Source organism: Otolemur garnettii, unplaced genomic scaffold (assembly GCF_000181295.1).
Source record: "Otolemur garnettii isolate 467f Iridium unplaced genomic scaffold, OtoGar3 scaffold00038, whole genome shotgun sequence".
Taxonomy (NCBI): domain Eukaryota; kingdom Metazoa; phylum Chordata; class Mammalia; order Primates; family Galagidae; genus Otolemur; species Otolemur garnettii.
In genome coordinates this window covers 8671616-8685780 of record NW_003852433.1, presented here as the reverse complement: position 1 = coordinate 8685780, position 14165 = coordinate 8671616, and the positions used below count along the sequence as shown (strand labels likewise).

Here is a 14165-nt window from a genome sequence, read left to right as displayed (position 1 = left end):
GGCCGGGCCGCACCGCTGCGGGCTCCGCGCGCGCGGGCCATGTCCGCCTTTTGCCTGGGCTTGGCTGGCCGCGCTTCAGCACCCGCCGAGCCGGACAGCGCCTGCTGCATGGAGCTGCCCGCTGCGGCCGGGGACGCAGTCCGGAGTTCTGCCGCCGCCGCCGCTCTCGTCTCCTTCCCCGGGGGCCCGGAGGAACTGGAACTGGCGTTAGAGGAGGAGCTGGCGCTGCTGGCGGCCGGGGAGCGGTCGTCCGATCCCGGGGAGCATCCTCAGGCCGAGCCAGGGCCTGCAGCTGAGGGGGCCGGACGGCAGCCACCGCCCGCCCAGGACCCCGAGCTGTTGTCGGTGATCCGGCAGAAGGAGAAGGATCTGGTGTTGGCAGCCCGGCTGGGCAAGGCGCTGCTCGAGAGGAACCAGGACATGAGCCGGCAGTACGAGCAGATGCACAAGGAGCTGACAGATAAGCTGGAGGTGAGGACCTCCCTCCTGGGATGGGGTGGAAAGTAGGTGCAGCCCAGGCACCCGCCTGGCCCTGGGCAGTTTGGGGAGCGACGCACCTCCCTCTCCCTTGCTCATCCTACCTCACAGAAAACCGCCTGGAACGCATAGGGGGTAGCATGGATGGTTTCTGATTATTAGATCAGGGCATTCATTTAATCCACCTGACTTCCCCAGTCTGCTCACAGTAAATCGGTCCATGCACAGCTCCATCCACTGTGGGCCGTTCTATATATGTACTGTAAACAGCATCTAAAATAGAGCTTACAGTGTGACTAATTTATACAGCACTAGGTAATGTCTGCACACACAAATGAGAAAGTCGGGAAGCATTTAAAATAGGCTTCAGGTTTTCAGAGAAGTAGTTAATCTCTAATCACGGTGTTAGCCTAAAGCTTTCCAGTTTTGGCGTTGACGCCTCTAGACGCCCTTGTCTTAACTTACTGGCAGCTCAAAGTTGTGGGAACAAGTGCCCCTTAAAAGAGCTTTATATAGCCTTCAAATACTCGGGGATTAGGAAGTGTGGTTCCACTGCAGGAAACCAGGCGAGCCAAGGCTCAATGTGTGACCACTGTAGTAGATTTACCTTGGGCCTCAATATTTATGTGTATTTTAACACTACTCATATATTTAGACCTGTGTTTTAGATCTCAGACTTGTAGTTAGATAACCAAATGCAACCTTTGGGAACCATATTACTTTAACTTCTTTTACAAATACCTCTGGAAGTATCTGTAGTATTTCTGCCAATTTCTTGAATCAATGTCTGTTTTCTGCCCTTAACTAGAAAGGCCTTGAATGCAGTACAGAACACCAGCATTCTAAAAATCGTAGAGAGAGTGCAAAAAAGGGGGAGTCACTTGTGATAGTGAAGATGAGCTATCCTTTTCTGCCTGTGTGTTTACTGTTACCCCGTTTGATTGCAACCAGTTCTTTTTATTCTTAGTTACAAGAGAATAATACAGACCTGAAAAAAGTTTGAAATTGATCCTAATCAGGTTCAATCACTGCTACTGGTTGAATAGTCAAACTGTAAATCCAGAAACATTTCTGTAATAAGATTTGAGTGTGTCTGTAGTCCAATGACATAAAAGTAAATAGGGGGTAAAAAGGAAACTGGTGAGTGCCCTATAGTTCAGTTGCCCTGTTAACTAGGTCCGCCAGTTGATGAACCTCTGAGATACCTTTCTGAAAAGTCGTTTGTGAAACCTGTAGGTAGACTGCCAAAAAGCAACCTAATGAATTGAATTGTTTAATTTTCACTTGAAGTAGAGCTCTAGAAATAAAAAAGGCTGTCTTTTTTTTTTTTTTAACTAAGGGAATTCAATTACAGGACTTTGTAAAGAAGCACTACTGCAGAGATTTAAACTTGTGATTTGAAATTCCTTCAGTGAGGGACTTGATTGAAAAGGCAGCTAACTTGAAAGGAACATCGTATCAGTTTGATTAGTGATAGATTTCATAGTAATCCTGAGTGTGCAGTTACACACATCCTGGGTTCCATGTGGAGCTTTTATACATCTCTTCAACAAAGGAAAAAGATTTCCAAATTCTATAACAAAGTTTATGTTGTAAAAGAATAAATTTGACATTTTTCTTATTTACTTGATGGAGAATAACCATAATAGTTTAAAACTCTTAAACTATTCTTTTAAAATCATCACTTTTTGTCAGGTTAGCATATGAATTGTAGTTTTAAAAGTTTATTTTTAAGTTCTGGAAATTAATTGCACAAGTGCATAAATGTACTTAACACTACTGACCTGTATGCTTAAAAATGGTTAAGATGGTAATTGTTTCTTACATGTGCTTTACTATAATTAAAAAAGTAGGCTCGGTGCCTGTGGCTCAAGTGGCTAAGGCTCCAGCCACATACACCTAAGGTGCGGGTTCGAATCCAGCCCGGGCTGCCAAACAACAATGATGGCTGCAACCAAAAAATATCTGGGCGTTGTGGTGGGCACCTGTGGTCCCAGCTACTTGGGAGGCTGAGGTAGGAGACTCACTTGAGCCCAGGAGTTGGAGGTTGCTGTGAGCTGTGATGTTATGGCACGCCACCCAGGGGGACAGCTTGAGGCTCTGTCTCAAAAAAAAAAAAAGTTTAAAATTTTTTTTAAAGTTTATTTTTTAAGGACAACTATTGTTGAAATGAGTGATGAAGGAGGTCAGCTATACTATTTCTTCTAGATATGTTTGAAAATTATCATTAAATGTTTGAAAAGTATCATTAAAGGTGTACGTTTTTAAATGTATATTAAAAAAGACATAATGATGTTGCTATTAGTTGCTTAATTCCTTTAGTTGTTAATGAGAGTGACAAACCTGACTTACAGCGGACTATTTCATTTGATACCTGCACATGCGTTTTCCCCATTGTATATTTTTTGAACACTCTAGATTTTAGGATGTCTGTCTAGACACAGTATTGTCTAAAGTTTAACACACCTGCTGTATTTTCAATTAAACACTTGGGGATAGAGAATCAATCCTTTAAGAAACATTTATTCATGAGAAAACTTGATGGGGAGCATTTATAATTTCCTAAAAACTGTCAGACATTGGAATCAAACACATTTCTAGCAGGCTAATTTGAAAGATAAACATGTGAGCGGATTCTGAGAGAATGGTAGCTTCACTATTAAATAATGAGACTGGTTTTATTTTAGTCCCATCTGCTTCTTTACTACTTCAGAATTGGCACGTAACTTCCAGGCAAACAAGCCATTTTCAAGATCTTTTCTACCTATTCATTAGTTAATGTTGTATATACCTTTTTGGTCCTGTGTGCCAAACCCAAGATTTTGCTTTGTTGTTTAAAATGTAAGGTACATTATTCTACACTACTCTGTCATTAAAGGAATGCTGTTTAAAATCTTTAATGGCTTTTTAGCTATACATCTCTTAGGACTAAAATGAAGATTCAGGTTAACTGGATAAGCTAAGATTTTGGTCATTTTTTTCCACCGTGAATTGATACAGGGTATTTTATTACTCATTCACTGAACTACATTTGCAGAAGTTTAAAAACCTGAAGGCATTTTAACAAAATTTATTTCTTTTGCATCTACAGTTAGCCCCTTTTCTCAGTTTTATTGTTTTCCCCTAGGCCACAAATGAGAATTGATTTTAAGAGGGGAAAAAAAAAATGGAAATACATAATGACGGGAATCACTAGTAGAGTTAGAGAAGAAAACCCAAGGGTTCTGAGTTGCATTCGGTACTTGATCCTCTTAAAGAGCAGTACTTTTTTCTTTGTGTCTTAAAGAACCAAGTCCTGGGTCCTGGACTTAAGAGAACAGTGTCATTTTGGGGTTTTTTTGTTGTTTATTTTGTTTCTTCTTTTCCAGAAATCCATTTCTGTAAAAATCTTTTTTATATAAGCCAAAGATATTTCTTTGCCTTTTTTTTTTTTTGAGTTTTAAATAAACTATTTTTAGAATGCTTTTAGATTTACAGAAAAACTGGGAAGATAGTATGGGTATATTCTCTCAGAATATACCCTGTACCCAGTTTCCTCTACTATTAACATATTAGAATTGTAAGTTTGCCATAATAAATGAGCCAATATGCGTACATAATTACTGACTAAAGTCTTTAGTTTATATTTCTTTAGCCTTTACCTAATGTCTTTTTGTATTCCAGTATTCCATCCAGCATACCACATACATTTTGTTTTTGTGTCTCCTTAGGTTCTTCTTAGCTGTATAACCGTGAGACACAGGGAAAAGCGTAGGCAAAACCTGACCTCTACACTTTGTGAGCATCTCAAGTTTACTGTTAAAGTTAGCACTAAATTGAAACTACAGTTTAGGAGAAACTTTGCTTTTCTCAGATTAGACCAAAGGCTCAATTCTGTACTTTCATTAATAGGCAAGTTTTGATTTTGTCAAAGGTTTGGGAAACCTGAAAATTGGAAGTTTGTCTCGTGTCCAAAGAAATGTAAGGACAGAATAGACTGACTAGTACCACCTGTCCTCACACTCCTCTCCCAATTGGATCGGATTGGATTAGATTGTTTTAGTTGCTTGGTTTGGCTGTTCACTAACAACTGTTTGCTGAATATTTTTAAGTCTCTCTGTTCTTTTAGAACATAAGCCTAATTTATCTGGCCTCTCAGTAACACTGTGATTACTGAGTTTTTTCTGTTGCCTTCTGCTCAGTCTTTTTCACTTTGGAAAAATTTCATAAAACCAAGTTCACAATTTTAGGATTGCATTTGTTTCTGTATCCTGTCTTTCTGGAAATTTACAATATGAGGGAAGCGTATAGCAAAAAGTTCTCATACTGATGAGTAGAAGTCTTCTCTTTTTATTTCTTACCCATATGCTCCAAACTGAAACTGTATAAAGTAATATGATTTTTTTCATCAAATGTATTAGAGTGGCTATATCAGGGGTCCTCAGACTTTTTAAATAGGGGGCCAGTTCACTGTCCCTCAGACCGTTGGAGGGCTGGACTACGGGCCCCAGGACAAGTTGGCTGCTAAGCAGGACAGGCAGCAGGGGCAAAAACACCTGGCAGGCTGGATAAATGTCTTAGGCGGGCTGAATGTGGCCCACGGGCCATAGTTTGAAGATGTCTGGGCTATATCCAAGTGAGTTATCTTAAAGAGGTCAACTTGGGGCTCTGTGCCTGTGGGTCAAGGGGATAAGGTGCCAGCCACATACACCTGAGCTGGCGGGTTTGAATCTAGCCCAAGCCTGCCAAACAATAATGACAGCTGTAACGAAAAAATAGCCAGGTGTTGTGGCAGGGGCCTTTAGTCCCAGCTACTTGGGAGGCGGAGGCAGGAGCCTCACTTGAGTCCAGGAGGTTGCTGTGAGCTGTGATGCCACGGTACTCTATCCAGGGTAACAGCTTGGGGCTCTGTCTCAAAAAAAAAAAAAGGTCAACTTGGGAGTTTTCAGTGAATACTACTTTTGGTAATATGCTCAGAACTTTAATTTTAGATTGCCATTCTTTTGGCAGGTTCTTTTGACTGCTCCCAATCATGGTGAATTTTCATGTTTTAGGAGGTAAATTTGACTTTCAGAAACATTCACAAGTCACTCAGAGCAAAGTAATTGAAATAAGAAAGGAGGATGAAGTGGGATAATCTCATGTTTTAGACATACCCCAAATGTGAAATAATGGGACTGATTTTCTTATGTGAGTATAAGCTGTCCCTTAAGACTTTTCAAAAAAAGCATTTCAAAAAAATATTTTGAAAGGTGAGAACTTCAATAGAGTAAGAGTTCAGTTTCCCCAGGTAAAGAGATGACTGAGTATTCTCAAGGAGATTCAAATGCTCATTTTAGCGTATCAAAACAATCTCAGTGTTTGCTGTCAACTTTCAGTGTATCAGTTTCCTGAAGAACCAAATATATATATGTATACATTTTTAAAAAATGTATATGGATATTATACCTACATAGATGCCTAGACCTCATTCATTCTTAAGTGAATCACAATCTCAGGAATTGGGGTTAAAGTGGGTTTATTTTGAACAATTACACCAGAAAAGTGTCAATATGAAGGTCATTATTTTAACAGATTTCATATGCTCCTTGACATATAGACTTAGCTTATATAAAGCATACTATGCTTTTTTTTCTTTTTTGGAGATAGAATCTCACTTTGTTGCCCTTGGTAGAGTGCAATGGCATCACAGTTCACAGTAACCTCAAACTCTTGGGCTCAAGTGATCCTCTTGCCTCAGTTTTTCATTTTTAGTAGAGATAGAGTCTCACTCTTGCTCAGGCTAGTCTCGAACTCCTGAGCTCAAGAGATCCACCTCCACCTCCCAGAGTGCTAGGATTACAGGCATGAGCCACCTCACCTGGCCTTGTACATACTATCCTTTTAGAGTAGGAAAGCGTATTTGACACTGAAAAGAAGTATCCATGTTTATCTCACAGAAACAAAAAGAAAATTCCTATTTCTTTCTATCCAATGGGATTCTTTTTTTTTTTTTTTTTGGAGATAGAGTCTCACTATGTCACTCTCAGTAGAGTGCTGTGGCATGGCAGCTCACAGCAACCTCAAACTCTTGGGCTTAAGCAGTTCTCTTGTCTCAGCCTCCCAAGTAGCTGGGACTACAGGCTCCTGCCACAATGCCTAGCTATTTTTTTGTTGTAGTTGTCGTTGTTTAGCTGGCCTGAGCTATGGGCAACACCCCAGTGGGATTCTTTGTTACTTCATGCCACCTGTACTTTTTTATTTACTATTTTCTACACATAATTTATTACTTTTATCAGTCTCTCCCACTAGATCAAAAACTCTGTATATAGGCAAGGACTGTGCCTATTTTGCTCATCATTATGTCCCTAGGACAGTGCCTAGCCCCATGGTAGGCACTCAAGATTGAATGAATGGATCAGAAAGAAATATGGAAGTCTTAATTAATAGGTTGTGATTTGAAGTCCTAAACCTAAACTTGCTTTAATGATTTTGAAATACGGTGCTATATATGGCAACAAACATTTATTAAACTATGACTTAGAGTACTAAACAGAGTGAAGTGACTTAGACATAAATCCCTGTTCTGCCATTTTCTGGTCCTAACCCTTGTGCTAGTTACTTAACTTCCCTTTTATTTTCTTTTGTTGTCTCGTTTGAATAGGAAGAGATGGTTAATCTAAAGGATCACTGGAGTTCTTTTCATCTCTGAAATATTCTATTATTGTAAAAGTCTGGTATTGCACAGTGCATGATAGATAATTCCAAAAGAAGCCTCCTTTTAAAAAGTAATAAGCATTCTGGTTATGGGAGTCATTTTTAGTTGTTTAAATGTATATTTGATTGATTAGATGACTTGTTAAATTTCAAGTGAATTCTCGAATCTAGAACCTCACACCCCAAGATAAGAAGGAACATTTAACTGAGTATATTCAGTAAGAATAGTATTCTCCTTGTGAAACCAACTCCTTCCCTGCTCTGGAAGAAGGGAGTATTTTTGTAGCTGTGTATTGAGCAACTTCTCCTGTGTTGCAGGGCATTTTACTGTGCTGACTGACTAGAAAAAAGAAAAGTTAGTAGAGTGTGGAATTTTTAACAGTATTTAATTCTTCTTTACTTTTCACCCAGCACTTAGAACAAGAGAAACATGAATTGAGAAGACGATTTGAGAACCGAGAAGGGGAGTGGGAAGGGCGAGTGTCAGAGCTGGAGAGTGATGTGAAACAGCTACAAGATGAGTTAGAGAGGCAGCAAGTTCATCTGCGGGAAGCAGATCGAGAAAAAACGCGTGCTGTCCAAGAACTATCAGAACAGAACCAAAGGTTATTGGATCAACTCAGCAGGGTGAGTCACAGGTTAAGAATTTATAGTGGAAAATACTCAAGTTGAAACAGCTTCTGTGTAATGTCATTCATATATGTATGTGGTAAGAGCAATTCTGACTTTTGATTTTTTTGTCTTTAATTTTGATGTTGACAAGTTAAGTATCTTCCATCTACAAGAATTTAGCAGGAGTCAGGAACCAAAACCCATACCCAAAATTAACCAGCCATAGAATTTTACAATCACTGAACTTATAAAATTTCTCATCTCTAACATGGAGTTGTACCTAATGGTTTCTGATGTTTCTTAGAGCTCTAAAAGTTTGTGGTTTCTTTACTGAGAGAAAATCACTGGTAAAATTATGTTAATTCATTTAGCTCAGATACTGAAAGGTACCTTTAAACTTTTTAAATTTAGGGAAATTTTCTAGAGCACATGATTTTCATTGTGTAGTATTTTTGAATGCTCATTCTTTCATGTGTTTAAATATAAAAGGAGGTATGTCCCTGTATTTTAAATTTGGGTTTTTCTATGTTAAGTAAAAATTGGACTTTTATAGGGTAGTATCATGTAAGTGTTAATTAACCAACGTCAAGGCTATAAAATCATGGTAAAGGAGGAGATTGAGGGCTTAATAGGTGGAAATCTAATTTAAATACAGAACTTAACCTTTTTAATAAATGCAGGAATGTTATTAATGCCCTGGTCTGTAAATCCACCTACTTTTGAAAGTTAAGACTTGGATTTACTATTGTACCTCATCCCTACTTTGATTTTGCTCCTAAGCACTAACGTTCTCATAAGAGTGCTGCCTTGTTCACATGGTTAATATTTGGTGCTTCAGTCTTGGGAAAAGGCTTAGCTAGGGCACTCCTTTGATGAGTGAAACTATATGGAGTTATTTCACCAGTTTGTGTCGTAGTTGCTTCCTATGGATATTCTGAGACCAGTGAAAACCTTCATGCCTCGTAGGAAAGTGTGAAGTAAATGCTACCTATAGGGAAGGGAGGAGAGGAGAGGGAGAAGAAGAAAGGAAATGATAGCTGCTGACTTAGAAAGTAGCTAATTGCAGGGAAATAACAGAATATTTGTGAAAGGTAAGGATTCAGGTGATACATAGAGATACAGACCTAGACTACAGGTTTTCCATCTAGAGAATCCACTCATCATTTGGTTGTCTAGGAAGCAAGAGTTGGTAGACAGTTTAAGAAGTCATTTTCACAGGGCTAGCTCTGTAACAGCATTTCTACCTCAAGTCTAAATGTTTTTTAGCAACTGGTAAAAATTGTAAAAATTTTTATAAGTTTTTGAGTTTTTTCATTCTTTATTCACAAAAGAATAAACTTAACCAGAGAGGCCTGGCCAGACTTGTTCAAAAACATTTAACACACACTCTGAGAAGGTGGGTTATTTGTCCCTCTTTTGTCCCGGGTAGGGCGCCATGGAGTCGTCATAGCTCACAAAACCTCAAACTCCTGGACTCAAGTGATCCTCTTGCCTCAGCCTCCTGAGTCCTGGGGCTACAGGCGTGTGCCACCATTCGTGACTAGTTTTTCTGTTTTTAGTAGAGATGAGGTCTCTTGTTTAGACTGGTCTTGAACTCCTCAAAGTTTCTTACTGAGACTTAAAGAATGAATGCAGCAAACTAGAAAAATTAGAGAGGAAATTAAGATTTCTTGGGGGCTCAGTTCATGTTAGAAAATATTTGGCCCCGGCCAAACTGCAACAAAACAAACAAACAAACAAACAAACAAACAAAAAAACAGGTGTTGTGGCAGGCACCTGTAGTCCTAGCTACTCCGGAGGTTAAGGCAAGAGAATCGCCCAAGCCCAAGAGCTGGAGGTTGCTATGAGCTGTGACGCCATAGCACTCTACCTAGGGTGACAAAGTGAGACTCTATCTCTTTAAAAAAAAAAAGAAAAGTGAACTCAGTGCTGTGAAAGGCAGGTTACCCCAGACCTATGAAGGGAAAAAGCAGGACTTAACGTGGCATAGCAAAATCACATAAAGCTTGGAATTGACTCTTTTTCTCTGACTGGGTGACTCTGTTCCTCAGTTTTCTTTTCTTTAAAATGAGTATAAACATTTATGCCTCAATACAAGTACTATTAAAATGAAAATGAGATAATATTAAGCAACACATGAAGAGATTTGTTTCAGTGTTGATGGTTATTTTATTAAAGCAATATCTTTATAGTTTACTTGGTTAATTTCGCTATAGAAAACTGTGATAAACTAATCCCAAAAGAATGTAGGAGGATAATGTTTCCACTAGATCTAGATTCTTGTTATCCTCTCTGGCCTTGAATATAGGCCCTTGGTGAGTTTTGTAGCTTTTTTTCCTTTCCTTTTTTTAAGCAGGACAAGCCCCTGGGGTTTCTGTTAGCAGCAAGTTTAGATTGCATTTTATTATCGTTTTATTAACTGAGTATTCAGGAACTGGAGAAGTTAAGTACTTTGAAGGGAATACGATTCTCCTAGGACAAGGTAGCAACCAGCAGAGTTAGTAGAAGGCCATACTTTTATCACAGTGTATATAATGTTTTTATAGCATGAAGTGTATGGTCTTTAAAATGTACAATATTTCTGTGATACTTTTGTCAGAAGTTTTTACATAAATGTCATTTATTGCTGTGGCATCCAGGGCTGGTATTCTTTTTCTTAAATAATAGCTTTATTGAGGTGTAATTCACATACCATAAAATTTACCTTTTAAATTTATCTTTTAAAAGTGCACGACTTCTGTTGGTTTTAGTATATTTTAGAGTTGTGAAACCATCATCACTATCTAATTGGAGAATATTTCACATCCCCTTCAAAGAAACCTGTACCCATTAGCAATCACTCCTCATTCCTCCTAACCTTATAAGAAGGATACCAGTCATATTGAATTAGGTCCCACCCTAATGATCTCATTTAAATTTGATTACCTCTGTGAAGACCTCAACCCCAAATGAGGTCACATTCTGTGCTTCTAGGGTTTGGGCTTTAGTATATGAATGACGGCAGGGGACACAATCCAACCCATAAGAACCATTTTGGGGTGTTTTTTGCCAACAGATAAAACTCCTGGGTCTTGACATCTGTGGAATTTGTTGTCGTGCCACTTTTGTTGGGGATTTCACATACTCAACATATTTACAGACCCTAAGGGCTGCCATGGACAATAGGAAAATATTTAGAACCCTTAATTTTATTCTTTGAAAGAGTCTGGATCCATCTCTCTCATTACTCGCCTTAATGACTAATCTGTATCCTAGTCTTTTGAATAAAACAGTGAAAACCTTAACTATATTTTCTGTCTTCTTTAATTCAACATGTAGCAAATATTTACTGATCAAGGCACTGGGAATATAGTAGAGAACACAAGTCCTCTGTTAATGAAGCTAGTAGAAAGAGAGATATGAATAAATAAACAAGTCCACACAAGATGATTCCAGATTATGGTAGGTACTTGAAGAATGATTTGATGGAGCCTGACAAAAAAAGGGGGAGCTCCCGTGGAAAGTGTTGGTAATGAAGGCTTCTGTGTGGAGATGACACCTGAGATGAGACCTGAAGGGTGAGGAGCCAGCCATGGGAGGGCCAAGGGAATGTGTTTTTCGTGATGAATACTATTAGATTATAAACTCGTTGAGAATAGGGACCACATCTGTCTCGTTTAGTGCTGTAAACAGGTAGCTGGCAGAGGCAGAGTCACGTTCCATAAAAGACTGGTGGTAGTAGCTGTTGTTAAATGATTAAGTTACCCAGTAAATAAATGTTTAGAACTATAACTTTTCAAATAATACACTACCCCTCTATGTACTTTGTAGAAGAGCACTCTTGACTATTTCAGATTCTCTTTTAGGCTATAGATACGCTATTTGAAAACCAGTGGTTGAAGGTATTATGGATGTCAGTGCTTTGACAGACAGGCTATAGATAATGGTCCTCTGTTGCCTATCATGTTATCTTTATAGATACTCCTAGAATTGTATAAAAACCTAATCTTCCATGAATTGAAAAGTGCAGCTACAGATGAGAATGAACAGAGGTTTTGTGTGTTAACTTAAAGCCTATAAGTCCTTTTGTGTTGAACTCTTTTTCTCCATTGGTCTGTAGGTTGGTTAGTAACTGAGTGATGGGCCCTGTACCCTTCTGACCCTGCTGATGGATATGGAAATGAGCATTTTAGCTTTTATAAAAATTTTTCTTGTCTCATGGGAATGATTAGCCATTATTTGGGTTTGATTATCATCATGGCTTCCCCCCACTTCTTGGGAGCATACACTCTGGACAAACTCCCTTTCTCTAACCATATGTCATCTTATCTGTTCTATGCCCAGAATGGTCTATAGTAGGGGGAAGGAGGCAGCTATAGATTCTACTTGGGAAAGCTGAAAGGCAACTGCTTCTGAACAGAACCTCTTACTAGGATATATATTGTTCCCTTCCCTGTGCAGCCCTGATGGCTTCTTTCCAAAGTAGAATTCTTTAGAATTTACTGTAAAATCATTATTTTTTCTCTTTGTATGTACTTAGGCATCTTGCTGTATTCTTTTTGATTTTGTTTTCTCAGGGCATTCTTAATCTCTTTTTTCTTCATTGCAGCTCTACAAGTGCCTCTAACAAACCTCTCCCTGATTGCTCACATCAAGTATTAGGGTCATATGCCCAATCACTATGACTTTGGGTATTATCTAAATGTGCCAAAGAGGGAAGCTATATTTTAGCAATATACAAAAAGGTCTTCACCAAAGGCTGAGTGAAAGAAAAAAGGGTTTTTACTATAGAATCACTGAGGTAGGGAGAAGGGGATAAAGAGCATTCAATAGGAAGCTAGGCCTAGGTCCAAGACCAAGAGAAATCAAAGCCTGCATATTAAAATAGAAGGACTTAGGCCAAGAGCTATCTGGAGAAATAGTCTAAAGATTGATGATTGAGAGATTGAAATAAAGAAACGAAGATCCAGTGTAGTTAAGATGAAGCCAGGCAGTTTGAAATCTAGGTCTATGAAAGATTGGCACCTGGTAGGTTGTTGTTTCTGTGAACTTTGCTTTATCTGGCTACTTAAGGAACTAAGCTTCACTAGATATACCTTAGTATATATTCAGAAATTAATTTTGCCTATATCCTGAGTTTAATTTTTATCCATTTTTAAATTTAAATCTATATAAATAATACACAATATATCTCCATCTTTTTTTCTGATAGCAATAAATCCTCAATGTTCACTGTAAAATAATACTTGGAGTTGTGCTGCTATTTAATGAGTGCATAGTGAGGGGAGTACTGCTAATACCTACACCACATGCCTACATCAACTAGAGCTTGCTTTACCTTGGTACAGTTTTTGGATAAAAGAAAAATCTTTTTCTCACAAAAAAGAAAATAGAAATGTTTGACATAAACATGAAAATCTTTCATGTCTCTCATGAGCCTCCGCACAAAAATAACAACTTGGTATTTTTTGGTATTTTTTTAATATATCATACACATGCCATGCATAATTTTTCTACTTTTTTTTTTAGAGACAGGTTCTTGCTGTATCACCCAGGCTTCAGTATAGTGGTGTGATTATTGCTCACTGCAGCCTTGAATTCCTAGACTCAAATGATTCTGCCTCAGCCTCCCAAGTAGCTGAGACTACAGGCACACATCACCATGCCCAGCTAATTCTTAAACTTTTTGTAGAGATGGGGTCTTACTGGCTGGTCTTGAACTCCTAGGCTCAAATATTCTTCCTACCTTGGCCTCCCAAAGGTCTGGGATTATAGACATGAGCCATTATACCCAGCTTCTTTCTTTTTGAACAAAATGGTTGTCTTATTATAGCTTGGACTTTTTCATATTTTAATGGTTGTGTATAGTATTCCATATAGTATATATGGATATACCATAATGTAACCACCTTGTTACTGAAGAGCATTTATATTGGTTATGGTGGTTTAGTATTACAAACATTCCTGAACTAAAGGAATGTTCATATACTTTTGTACTCTTATATTAGTCTTTCTCTAGGATAGATTCCTAAAAATGAGATGGCTAGGTCAGAAGGTATGTGCATTTAAGTTTTTGATAAATACTGTCATATTGTCCTCCAAGAATGTTTTACTAATCTGTACTCTTCCTCACATCTTCTACTAAGAGTAAAAAGCCTGGCAGCGCCTGTAGCTCAAGCACCTAAGGCGCCAGCCACATACATCAGAGCTGGCAGGTTCGAATATGGCCCGGGCCTGCCAAACAGTGACAACTACAATCAAAAAATAGTCGGGTGTTGTGGCGGGCGCCTGTAGTCCCAGCTACTTGGGAGGCTGAGGCAAGAGAATTGCTTACGCCCAGGAGTTTGAGGCTGCTGTGAGCTGTGACACCACGGCCCTCTACCCAGGGCAATAGCTTGAGGCTTTGTCTCAAAAAAAAAAAA

The 14165-nt window shown here is 38.8% G+C and overlaps 1 protein-coding gene across 4 annotated transcripts in view; it reads left to right on the top strand.

Annotated features, from left to right (window-relative positions):
• The first annotated feature begins 20 nt into the window (after positions 1–20).
• BICDL1 (BICD family like cargo adaptor 1) overlaps positions 21–14165 on the top strand; it is a 96200-nt gene continuing 82055 nt past the window's right edge. For 3 of the 4 annotated variants that reach the window (XR_002773432.1, XR_002773431.1, XM_003789924.1), the window contains exons 1-2: positions 21–471; positions 7564–7779. Coding sequence is in view for 2 of the 4 variants with exons in the window: in XM_003789924.1 (XP_003789972.1) it covers positions 40–471; positions 7564–7779 (648 nt within the window). In the remaining 2 variants the exon portion in view is untranslated. The remainder of the gene's footprint in view (positions 472–7563; positions 7780–14165) is intronic. The other variant, XM_023513291.1, reaches the window with a different exon arrangement.